The following is a 13,600-nucleotide window of genomic DNA, read 5'->3' on the forward strand; positions in this document are numbered from 1 at the left end:
TAGGAATCAAAGCATTGCACAATGGCCAGAAGGAGAGTAGGGATAACTTGAATTTGGGTTCATAAAATAAAACTTTTTAAAGGAAATTTAGGCAGGCATTCTCACATTCTCTGAGAACAGTAGTTTGAAGCCTTACCAGACAAGCATACCACCCAGGAGTGTAAAAGCACTGTCTTGCTGAGCTCAGTTTGCCTGTAATTGACTGCAGTAGTGTATAACTGCTGGTGATTAAAAAAAATGTAATTCAGCTATTCAGGTAGAAACAATTTCTGCTCCAATTCTGAGCAGCAATGTTACTGGTATGCATCTGAACATCAGCACTCCTCATGCAGTGACTGCACAATCTTTGCTTTAATCAGTGTTTACTTGTGAGCATTAACATCAAATTACATTGTAAAATATTGGAGCAAATTTGGAAAATAAAGAGAATTAAACCTCTACTGAATGCCACCATCTACTTTAGTTCCTATTTACGCCAACAATTTATGACAGTACGTTGATGGAATTAACTACTAACAGCAACTATATAATGACTAATAAGGCAATTTGAAGGGTTAAACCTTTATTGGAAACTGTCCCTGAGGTGCTGCTCTTATAAGTGGCAAGAAGCAACATCCATGTGTCTTCATGTTGCTGGCAGCCAGTTTTGTTGCAGTGCTTTCACAAGTCTGAGCTGCCTTCACCCTAAAGTTGTAAAGCTGGTCAAAGATTTCAACTGTATTTATTTATTTTTTAGGATTTTGGTGAAAGTGATGCAGCATTGTTATGACACTTCACAAGCTAATTAAGACTCTTTTCATTTTCCATTTTTAAAAACGGGTTAGCAGTTGTTATATTTGCTGTTGTTCAGAGATGCTTGTAAGGTTGAAACTACTCAATAATACTGTAGCTTTAAAGACATAACTCTGAGGACAGTTCGGTCACACTCCACAGCACAGCATGCCTTTCTGCAGTTAGTTTTGGCCCAAAATGATTGCTTCAAATTGATGCTACATATGTGGAGGCTGAAATGGAATTTAAAATGCTGAGGCCTCTGCAATCAAATGCTTTCTGTCTTTTTCTTTTCCCCACTCAGATACGGAGAAAAAAAAAGTGTGGCCCTCTGCAGGTAATTGCTGTATTCACAAGGATGCACAGAGTTGCATGATGGCCTGACTGTTGCTTCCCTGTTCGAGTCATCTGTCTCAGCCATGGCATTAAATGTTTCAGGTTGTCTATTCCTTTAAATCCAATGTTACTTAATCCTGGTGCTAAACCTGTTTCCAAAAGGAGAGTTTTTCTGATAGCTGAGTAGAAACCTGTCACCTTCACCTGTTTACTTCCACTGAGCTCATCCACATTTCCAGCATTAATTGTGTTTGTAGTAAAAGGGCTTGCTGCATCCCTTTTCTTTGTAGTTGCGCTTCCATTTCACAATTATGCAAAAGAAAGATCATTTTGTCAATTTGCTTCATCATTCATATGTAGGCATGACTCATAAAACTCTTTATGTCATAAAAGTGTGATCTAAAAATACTTTCCACCATGAAAAAATGGAAAGCACAATGCTGATTTATTATTTCACACGTGGATGATTTTTAGTTTTCCTGGCTCTTTAATCTGATCGTGTTTGATCCTTGATGTTGTGTTTCCCTAAAATGTATCTTAAAGATTTATTTTACTACAGATGTTGTATCTGGCAAGTGTCATAATGTTTCTAACTATTCTTTCCAGAATGAACAGTACAAGCTGCAGCCAGCATTTTAAATAGTTTGGTTTAACATGCAGCAATTTTATTTTTATATGATGACAAAGTTAAGTTAGTTTGAAACAGTTGCGGCTTTTAAACCAGAATTTTAAGCACATCTGCTGCTTTTTACAGATATCAGATTAGGCTGCACAATATTAAGAAAATTCTGATCATATCAATTATCAAAATTAACCCACATTTTGATCTATAATCTTTATTTTTCAGTTTTATGATGATCATAATTACAAAGAGTTCTATTTGTTGTGACCATAAAGGGCAGAAAAAGTCCATGTATGACTTGAAAGCATCCATTAAATAAACCTCAAAATAATTGGTTGCCCCCCCCCCCCCCCTTACATAAAGGGGAGATTTACACATTATGTTAATTTCTCTTTATAGTTTTCCTGTTTGTTCTTTTTTTCCCACAACATTTATTTGCTGATCTCACTTTGCCCTTCCTCGGTCAGGACTTGTTTGGGTCTTTGTCAGCACTGATGAGGGAGATCATGCCTGGTGGTGGCGCACTCAGGGCTGCCCACACTGTGCTGTGATGACCACACAACAACACAAACACGCATAGTGCATAGATCTGGATGATTAACCTAATGTTTGCCTAGTTAGTGATTGAGCAATGAATGAAAACAAAAGAAAGTTCCAAAAATATGAAGCTGTCTCAATATGTTCAGTGTGACAGCTCATGCATTGGGTAGGTGTAGAGTTTAGGTACAACAGAAATAGGTGTCCTATTTTTGAAATTATTTATTTTTCCCCGTTTGCTTCATAAGCAGAAAATAGGCTTAGAATCCCCTTGATATGAGGATTCCACCTTACCATGTTTCCAGAAATTAAATCCTACTCTAGGGTGGGTTTAATAAACATGTTCTCTATGTAGATAATGGCCAATTAACCCCTCCAGCGTTGTTGCTTCCCTTGTCATCAGAATGTACACCATAAACCATACAATTGCATTACAGTGTGTCAGTGTAATCCTTCTCGGTTTGAGGAGCAGCAACCTGAGAGAGAGAGAGAGAGAGAGAGAGAGAGAGAGAGAGAGAGAGAGAGATTGCTTACCTCTGGGCAGTCTTTAACTGAGAAACAGTTTATGTAATCATATGGCATTCCTGCAAAGTCCTAAAGAAGTGAAAGTTCAACAATCATCTTTGAATCCTCTTGTTCATGTTTCTCCCTCTTCTGTTTCTCTCATTTCTCACTTCAATCCCCCCCACAAGAGGCAATCATGAGTCCTCCACGCCGATCATCAAGTTCCCATGGCGACAGGTAATTTCCTGAAGCATTTCCCAACATGTGACTCTAGGAACAGTAAAGAGCACTGCTTTGAAGTCAGAACCGTAGACAGACATGAACACAACGTGTTGTCGGAGGGTTATTTTTTCATGATTTTCTGTAAACACTTTGTCCACTTCGATGGTAGGGAAATGGTTCGGTGTTTTGAAAAACATATATCATATTGCATCAGTAGACTCAGTTATTTCGTGAAAAAAGTCTATGTATTTATTAATCAGTTTTTATAACAGAATGCTATTCTTGAAAAACAGCCAACAGAAACACGTTTTTCCACAGCGTGATTTATTTTAATCTTTATTTTTCAGTTTTGTTGCAGATTGTTTACTAGCCTGAAAAACACTGTAATATTCTGAGAAAGGTATTCATACCTTTTGAACTCTTCCAGATTATGTAATGTTACAAGAACAAACCTGTATTGTTTTCACATTTTATGTGACAGTTCAACACAAAGTAGTGTATAATTGGGAAGTATAAAGAAATTGCTACATTTGTATTTATCTCCTTTACTCTTTTTTCTCATAATCAAAACAACTGTTTTCAGAATTCACCCAATTAGTAAAAAAAAAATCATCCTGTGTATAATTTAATCTCAGTCTGAATACAGCCGAATTCCAAAAGCCTCAGATGTTTATTTGAGAACATAACTGAACAAACACCATGAAGACAAAAGCAAACAGTTAGGTTGTAAAGCTATATCTAAAGTGTTCAGCTTCTCACAGAGCACTATTCAATTCATCATTTAATATGGAAAGAACGACTGATAACCTACAAAGACAGTAAGTTTTCTTTTACACAAGCCATTTAGAAGAGGCAGCAATTTGTTTGAAGTGAAACAACCGCTGCTTATCTCCCTCAGCACACTTTCCCTGTTGTTAAACAGCATCATGGTCAGGGCTGACAGGAAGACGGATGGAGTTAAATACAGAGCGGAAACCTGTCAGAGACTGCAAAACATATGAGACCAGAGTGGAGGTTCATCTTCAACAGTACAACATGCAGGTTTAAATAATTTATGTGGCCCAGTTGAAGGCCTTAAATTCAACTGCAAAATGTCTAAATACTGTCCACCTGCTGTGACTCAGTCTGAAATATTTTGTGAAGACTGTGCAGAAACTTCAGTCTTCAAATGTGCAAAGCAGGTAGACAAATATTGTACCTGAAAAGACTTGGAACTGTAATTAAAGTGAAAAGTAATTTCTACAAAATATTGACTCAGTGAGGCTGAATACAAATGGCTTATATGTGTTGTATATTTGAAAACCATGTGTCATTTTTAAAACTATGCACTACTTTGTGCCAATCTGTCACATAAGATTCTAAAATACATTTAAGTGTATTTGTCTAAAGGTCAAAGGACTAACAATACTTTTTACAAGGAGTTTTAAATCCTCCATTTTCTCATGAAGATTCTAATCATCCTAATGTATCCAACTTTACGTCTTACTAGCACATGAGGTTTTAGTGAAAAATCCTACTAAAATGTCATAGTTGCTCTACCAAAGCTTGCATGTTGATGGAACAGGTGCTGCTCTGCTTCTTGTTGTGCAGGTCCTCCTCTGAGACCCTGCAGAAAAACAATAGCAGCAACTCCGGTGTTATTCTGGATATCTCGTCTCTTAAGATGGCAGATGTGGATACAGAGGTGCCTCCTCTTCCACCTCGCTACCGCTTCAGGGACCTGCTGCTGGGGGACCAGACGTTTCAGAATGATGACAGGTAGCAGGAAAAGCTTGTATTTACTGTGCTATAACATCTGATTGCTTGTCAGGGGATATTTCCGGACTGGCCTCTGTGCATGCATGTATTCTACTCTCCTAGGACGAATATATTAAGTGAGGTCTACAACACTAAGCTGTTCTTTCTTTTTTATTTATGTCTTTGCTACACTTTCCATGATTAGTTTTTCTTATGAGCCCTTAGAGACAGCAGCAGGACCTTATCTTTTGGTTTTATGTGTAGTTAAAGTAAAACATAGAAAGTAAACAGAGCTGTAAGAGGTTTCTTTGGGGGAAAGGGTCTTACTATTCTTCAAAACCTGACTGCTTTTCACTTAATATTTGTAAAATGGCAGCAGAGAAATTAACTTTTTGGATGATTTAATAAACCTTCTCTAATGACTTTTCACATTTTGAAACCTTTTTTGTGCTTGAAAGGCAGAGAATTAACCACATTGAATTCTGTATTAAAGTAATCTGTCCCTGAAACAACAAAGCAAAAAACCGAACAGACTTAGCTAAAAAAAGCTAGAAAAACCAGACTAGTTTTGTTTTTTCCTTTTTAATATGAATTCTTTTAGAACAGAAAAACATTTTGCTTGTAAGCTATTATGTGCCACAGCTACTAGTGCTGGGGGACTCTGGGAGTCTTTTAACACTGGGAGGATTTTTTGTCAGTGCTGCGGTTGGGGAGGCAGACCAACAGATGCTGTTTATGACCCATGAGAGGAAGAATTAGCCTGAACCGCCACTGAGTACCGTAGGACCTCTCCATGGTGCTGAAATGAAGTCATTTCACTGAAGGATCAGCAGTCGCTGTTTCTCTGGCCGTGGTGCTAGAAAACAGACGACTGCTGCGTCGCTGTGTTATTGTTTTGGTACGTCCAATAAACTTGCTGTGCTGCATGTTTTATACATATTAACTTGTACTTTAATCTACTAGCTGGATATGATGTAATCATAAAAAGAATGTTGCCTCATGGACCAGTGTGAGCAGGTCTGCATACACCAGAGGAACCATTAAAGAGAACATATCTCACCTGAGTACCTCATTTATAGTTGTTTTTTTTTTCAGGTACAGATTTGGTACTTTTAGTTACAGTTTGTTTGAGATTTCTTTCTTTTGCATTTCCTTGTGATCTTGAATCATCTATTATTTGTTTATAATACAAAGCTGGTTGGTGATATAACAATAATAATTATTAAATTAAAACAAACACAAAAATAATTTGGCATAATAAGCATCACCAACTGTAAAGACGTAGTTTTGTGTGTATAATATAAACTGACACCAGTTTTTGTGACGAACAGCATTGCCCTTTTCAAAGCGATAAAACAGAGGACTTTACTGTGAAAGCTGGACATCAGGTTTGTTTATTCTCAACAGAAGTCATGTTGCAGCAAAGACACCGTGATTTATTTTACGCTTCCTGAGTTGAATGAAAAATAAATATCATCATATTTCAGTTTGAGTCAGAATATTTATAAGTAAATATACGATTCTGTTTACCAGCACTGCCGCTCTCAGGCCTATGTGTGTTCAGTCTCTCTGTGTCTCTGGGGCTTCCTGCTGTAAATTGTTGCCAGTAGATTTTCTATCAGTGCGAGGCCTTTGTCTGCACATAGCATCGAGAACGTCAGGGCTTCTGACCACCCCTCCCCCACAAATGATCTTTTTGCTTTCCCAATAGGTCCAGTGATTTCTCTGTTGGCAGGTATATTCTCTCCAGTGGTGCTTGTCAGTTTATTCTTTAATGTTGAAAAATGTATCAATGGCGTGAATGTAGGGCAGATAATTCAACAGTTTATACATATAAATGTGTAGAAAAAAATCAGGTTTATTTGAACTGACTGTTTTATTTATGCTTTGTTCCATGTTGTATATATAATTATTAGAATATTGTGATTATTTTTTCTCATTTGAACGCTTCCTCCTGTTGGTTCCTGTTTTTGCTGATCACTTTTTAGCTCCAAAGCGTAATTAAAGCTTGTTGCTTGGCTACCAACAAACGACTGGTTGAGAAAATGCTGGCATCCACATATAACTGTATGTGTGAGTGTATGTATGCTGGATGCAACCACAGACCTATACCATTCTCGGACACGGCCAAAAATTGCATTACAGAGGAGAGTTTGCTTCCTCAAATCAAATAAGCTGTTTCACATGCGTATGTGCAGGAGTGGGCAGTTTCCTAATTCCTGAAGTGGAATTTCAAACCATGACTCCGAGCTTGGCGGACAACATTTTTTAGTCGATTGTATGCACATTAATTATGATGCTAATTATGTCGGATTGCAGTGCATGCAAAGAAGGAGAATCGGCAGGCCAGCGCTCTAATGGCGTAAGTCTTTTTTTCTTGTATTTATTACACTGGGTGCTGAGTAGAAGGCATAATGGCTTCCAGGTTATTATCAGGGGCAAGTGCTAGCTCACTAAACACATTGTTATCTCTAATGGTGTTGGCAAAACATTCAGGTTACTAATGCCAACAAAAAATTAAAATAAAGCACATACTTTCTTTATATTCCTGTTTTACATCCACTTGTTTTCATCAGTTGTGACTATAGTGTTCATTACAAAGCTAACAGATCAAAGCAACAATCTGTGGAAAAACATTAATGGTCACTGCTTATTGCATAATTTCCAAGCTTTCACTATGCATTGCTCAAATCCTGGCACTTTATATCTTACAACACACACCAGTTAAAAATGAACAAATTTGTTTTGTGATTTTAAAAAAATGGATCTCAGGAAAAAATTTTGAGGTGCAACAGGGTGTCTTATATGTGAAAGTGTCGTCAGTAACAAAATCCATGCTGCCTCCATTAACCATTACTCTGCGTCAGTCTCTAAACTTGTTAGGAAAGGGGTGTGGACTGCAGCACCAATGTTGTGTTTAGAGACAAGTCTATTGGGACTAGAGGTAAAACCATGGCTTCTTTTTTAGTGGAAATAAAGCCACACATCTTATTACTGGAAAGACTGAAGAGCTGCCGGTCAATAAATGTGTTCTCCACATTTTTCCCATTTCAAGTTAGTCTTTTCCGCTTTGCCACCAACACTTATACAGTAATAAAAAAAAATGGATCTGCTTGGTAGTTTGCTGGTTTCATCCGTGTTTTGTATCATTGAGATTTCCATTTACGCAAGCAACACAGAAGCTGCCTTCTCAAAACACCAGTTTCATTTTACGTGACAAACACCAGTAGGATGCATTACCCATTTGTGTTGGGATTGCCCCCACTAGAGCCCTGATTTACAATCCATTGCAAATTAGCATCTGGTCGCAATTAGAAAACAGCACCATTAAACTGTTTAGGCTTGTGTGAAAAATCCCAACATTTTGCTAATCATTTCCACTGAAGCTGGAATGAATTTTCTCATTTCAAAGATAACTAATTTAGTTTGCAAAGGGTAGCAGAAATTAGTGTAGATTGCAAAATGAGTTGATTCTTCAGCCACATTTATCTTCAATCCACATCTGCTGGTTCTTGATGGAAAATAACCAGTTCCTTTTGAGTTCATGCTTGGTCTAGTTAATAAAGGTGTTGTCAAAAACAATGCAACCAATAGTCCTGTCACCACAGGTTTGTGTCTCTATGTGTGTAATTGACAGCAAAACAAGAAACTTAGCTAACTTACACCACACTACATACCAAAACAAACCTGCAGCTGCTGCAGTCTTAGTGGAAATATCTAACATAATTGATCCGACAACAGAACTGCTAGGAATAAAATGAAAATGTTCACATTCATCAGGACCAGACCCAAACCACTCAATGACAATCTTTAATGGTAAACCGCAAAACAAAGTGTAAGGTATACAAAATTAAAATCTAATTATGATGATGAAGCCACCGTTTCTTTGTGTAGGATAATAAATCCATTGAATATTGAATCCTCAAACTAACTTTGCAGTGGAATACAAAATGATGTGAAGTTCAACCTTATGAAAATACAATGATCTATCTATGAAATTCCTCTCTGTTTTATTCCCCTTTGCTTTAGTCACTAATGTCCAACATGACCCTGTATGTATTACCTCTGATACAGCCAGTGGCAAAGAGGGTACAGCAGCAGTGGATGTCGCTGACTGCCAGTGGCCAGGTGAGAGATAATTAGTGGCAGCAGTCGGGCTATGCGAGCTACCTGTCCTCCGGGATCACCTCTAAGCAGAGGCGGGGGTGATTTATATCTGCCCAGAACTATTGTAGTTGCAAGCTGGCCTGTAAAGAGGTCCGGTGTAATTGCATGGGGCCTGTTGGGGCAGTGATCCAGACTGTGAGGGCATCATTCACTGGAGGACTGGACCTGTAAATCGTAGGTGTTACTGTATGTGATTATAGTTTATCTTTACCATCGGTTTAAAACCTTTATCTGGTTCTTTTATTGGTTTTGAGAAGGAGATGCTCATCCAGTTGGTTATTACTGCTTGATAGTTGAAGGTCTCCTTCTAAAACCTCTTTTTATTTTTTATTTATTTGTTTATTTTTTTTAACCCCAGCATTGTCCATGGGATTTGATTGTGTTGCTTTACGGTCAGCCGTTTCAATCATGTCAGCTCCTGTCCACATGGGGGCCATTTTGGGTATATCTGGAAAGGTCTTTAGTCGGCTGTGAATCCATACAGATTCTTTGTCTTGGCAAACCAGAAACGATCATTTTTGAAACCGGGTTCCAGAGTGGATGCATTTCAGAATGCTGGTTTGGCCATACCAGCCCTGTCTTATTTAAAAACAGTGACATCATAACTCCATCTCAGCCTCCTCACTCACAAATAACAAAAATGGCAGCATTCAATATTTTCTCTATCATTCTGTGTCAGTGTTACAGCGCCACCAATTGGCCCGGCATATTAACTACATAATTTTCTGTGCTGCTGCATCCTGTCGTAACAAATGTATGAATCGTTCGTCTCAGTTTGTTGAAGGCCTTAGAGTGAACAATTTGTAACACATTTGTCTAAGATGAGCGGCTTCTGGATTTGACTGTATGTCAAATCATCTAAAAGAGACAAAGATATTTTTACTCTTTAGCTATCATTTAAAACTTCCAATGTATTTTATTTTAATTTTTTTGTGCTTGACCATTCACAAGATGTTGATGGATTGATGTAAACTCTTGATTATTCTGCTGTAGAATGATCAGTCTTCAGATGACATTGCATCAGCTTAATGATCTTCTTTTCAACAGATCTATGGATATTTTCAAAATGCAGTGACCATACAAAATAAATGTATGTGAATACTTAATGCTCTTTATAGTTAACATTTAGTTTAGCTAAGGGGAAAATGCATATGTGTCCATTTCTCCTCCAAAGAGTATTTCAGTGCATGTTGCAGACCTTGATCACACTCCCTCCAGCTTTAGTTTCTTAGAATTCTCCCCCTCTGAAAGTGTAAAAAAAATAATAAAATAAAATAAAACAAACTGTTATGAAAGAAAAACAATTCCTCTTTTAGTCTTGGTTTGATATTCTGTGCCCTTCGGATGTGTACTGACTGCGATCGTCCTTCCCTGGGCAGACAGCAATACTGTGAGCCACTGCAAGGATTTTCTTCAAGGATTTCATCTTCCTATCAACTCTGACCAGCTTCCCTATTGTTACCTATAAGTGCAAAGAAATCACAATCCACTAAAGGGGGGATGTGTAGCGTTAGCTACAAATATATACCTGCCCTCCACTTCTCAGTTATGGACTATATTGTGTTATTATAGAACATAACAATTCCTAATAAACTGCTCTGAATTTTATGGTTGTGACACGACAAAATGTAAAAAAGTTGAAGGAATTAAAATGTGTCACTTAAACATTATCCTTTAACTGAAATGTGAAATGTCCAACTCTTAAAGTAATAGCAACTTGAGAATCAATCTTGGACCAGAGCATGAATCAAAGCCTCTAATATCATTTCTCAGTAATTCCATTCTCACACACTCTCATAACGTTGGTGAAGAAAAGAAATGCAATCTCCTGTGCTGCCCTCAGGAGAAACTGTTCCTCCTTAAATGACATTTCAGCATGTGGACGAGCTGGAGATTGAATCCCCGGTGCTCCGATTAGTGCACAGATGGCTTGAACCACCTGTGCCACAGTAGAGCAGTTACTAATATCAGCTGTATTAAAAAAGAAGTTAACCACATCCATACAACACATCAAATGCAATAAAACCTGTATTGAGCTGCAAAAGTTTTTGTCATCAGAAGTTTTCAGAATACCTTGGACTTTGGTAGAACTGACAGTGATTAATTGTGAGGTTGAGGAGTAAACTGCAGCTTTTTGCCTTAATGATCATCCTCCTTTTTATATGAGTAAGTATTAAAGAATAACTCAGTCAGTTCTGCCTCATATCCAGTCTAGAGTAAGTTGGACTACAAGGTCACATCATCCCGCAATGTAAATTCTTACAAAACGGCATGAACTGTGGTCATATGAGTTGATAACTGAGGTTCATAGACTGAGCTTTAGTGACTTTGCAAAAAAATATTGGCATAATTTTTATCCTATATGTCTAAAGCTGGTGTAAAGATACTAATCCAAAAGACTTACAGTTGTAATTGCAAGAAAATTGAGTTTTAAAGTGACTCAAGGAGACTGAAACAAATCTACACCACAGGTTTGTTTGTACAGTCATGTATTATAATATATTTTTTTGCTTGTCTCAGGCAAATAAAAATATCAGCATCACCTTGAATTTTATTATTCATGAGCTGTTTTGAAAACCATGTATAATTTCCCTTCCATTTCATTATATGCACTACTTTAATGTCTCATGGTCCAACGTTAGCATCACAATAAAAACATTTAAAATAAAATTCAGGTTTTACCTTTATGTAGATTTGTAAGTGAAGCTGTAACCTTATCCATACTTTAAAAAGCTACTAGCTATAATCTTATTCTTATTTACTTGTCTTGGCTGATGCTTCTAGTTCAGCTTAAAGCATTTATCTAAGGCTGATAACATTTTGCATCTTCAAAGTAGTCAAGTTTTACTTTGCTCTAATGTCACCAAATCACGTGTGAATCAGCGCCTGTCACTGAGAATGAAATGACCAGAGTGTGTTTTGGCAAAGTTTGTTGACATTTGTCACTTTTACAGTATCATGCCCTTCTGTGCTGCTAGAATCAGTGACTTCTCATGCTGTTGTCTTTGTTTCTCCAATGTGGAAATGAGAGTACAGTTTGAAACTGTATGTGTGTGTGCGTGCGTGTGTGTGTGGTGCATGAAATATCCTTCCTAGATTGTCATTATTATAAGGGTTGAGTGTCAGAGGGCTAAAATGACAACTTGAGTGTGTGGGGGCTGAAGAGGAACAATCAAGCTGAATCTGTGTCTGACAAGCAATTAATGTGTCAGATCATGTGTGTGTGTGTGTGTGCGTGTGTGTGTGTGTGTAATACCTTGTGGGGACGATTTTCCTGACATATACTACGTTGTGGGGACCAATTGCTCCTTGTGGGGACTAGGTTCTGGTCCCCACAAGGGGAAACCCTGTTTTGGGTCAGGGGTCAGAGTTAGGGCTAAGGTATGAATTGAGTTTTGGTTAGGGTTAGGGTTAGGTATGTGATGGGTAGGGTTAGGAAAAGGGTAAAGGTAAGGTTTAGGCTGTAGAAATGAATGAAAGTCAATGGAAAGTCCCCACAAAGATAGCAACACAAACATGTGTGTGTGTGTGTGCGTGTGTGTGTGTGTGTGTGTGTGTGAGAGAGAGAGTGGGAGTATTGTCTCCACGGGTGTACGGATTCAAAGTGTGGGTATAATAGTGTGCACACCTGTGGATCTGTGACTGAGTGTCTTGGCTTGTTTATGTGAGCTTATTTCTCACATTGTCATTCATGAAAGGGGGAAAATCTTTTTCAGAGTCATAAACAGAAATTAGGCTCCACATACAGGTGCATCTCAAAATTTGAATACCATTAAAAAGTTTATTTTATTGCATCTTGAAATGTTAAACTAACAATTTAATTACACACAGAATAATCTGTGAATTTATGCCTGTTAATTTTGATAAGTTTTTAGCTAATGAAAATGAGAATATCACGAAACAGAAAATAAGGCATTTTTTAATACAGACATATCAGGCTCCAGCAAAACACCTCTTTGTACAACATAGACACTCAATCATTGTCTGGGACTATTTTTCATGAATTATTGCAACAATGTGTGTTTTAGTATTTTATGCAGTATGACATAAAGCACATAAACACAGTTTTTCCTTCCACTCAATTTACCATTATTATTACACTTTGACAGTCAGCTGTCTTCCTATGATTTTTATAGACCATAAATGGACAAATGTTTGCATGAAAGTAATTCTGTTTTTGTCTTATGGAATGTTATTTTTTTCTCACAAATTGAAGTTCATGTGTTATCTATGAGCTATATTTTTAAGGTAATGATAAACATCTGTCTGATGGATCAAGGCATTAAGTTAACTTTTTTAGTTGAATTACAGAAATGTTTTAAGATTCCCTTGTATTTTACATACATGCAAATAAATCCTCTGCATATCTGTCATTATGTTGGGGGTTTTCTCATCTAATCAAGACAGTGTGTTGGTTGACACAATGTAAACAGAGTGAACACTTTTAATTGGTCACTTAATTAACTCTTAATAGCATCTTCAGTGTCAAAATGTGGCACTTGAAAGGAAGATGAAACACTAATGCTGACAGCAACAGCTTCTCTCTGGCATTCCTTTTGTTTTTTGGATGTTTAATATAGAAATCTGTCTAAATTGTGCAGGAAGCAAAAGATACGATGTGATGTAAACTAGTTGGATGTTTGCCCTGTAGTGTAATTTTGACAGAAGTTCTCTATCTCTCTCTTTCTCCATCTTTATCTTTAT

General features: G+C 37.4%; 1 protein-coding gene across 16 annotated transcripts in view; it reads left to right on the top strand.

Moving 5' to 3' along the window:
- kcnt1b (potassium sodium-activated channel subfamily T member 1b) overlaps positions 1–13,600 on the top strand; it is an 86,763-nt gene that overhangs the window by 5,563 nt on the left and 67,600 nt on the right. For all 16 annotated transcript variants that reach the window (XM_015017479.1, XM_015017466.1, XM_015017467.1 and 13 more), the window contains exons 2-4: positions 1,076–1,108; positions 2,959–3,007; positions 4,583–4,750. In XM_015017479.1, coding sequence (XP_014872965.1) covers positions 1,076–1,108; positions 2,959–3,007; positions 4,583–4,750 — 250 coding nt within the window. The remainder of the gene's footprint in view (positions 1–1,075; positions 1,109–2,958; positions 3,008–4,582; positions 4,751–13,600) is intronic.

This window comes from Poecilia latipinna, unplaced genomic scaffold (genome assembly GCF_001443285.1).
Source record: "Poecilia latipinna isolate Pla-1442-1.1 unplaced genomic scaffold, P_latipinna-1.0 Scaffold2148, whole genome shotgun sequence".
NCBI classification, from domain to species: domain Eukaryota; kingdom Metazoa; phylum Chordata; class Actinopteri; order Cyprinodontiformes; family Poeciliidae; genus Poecilia; species Poecilia latipinna.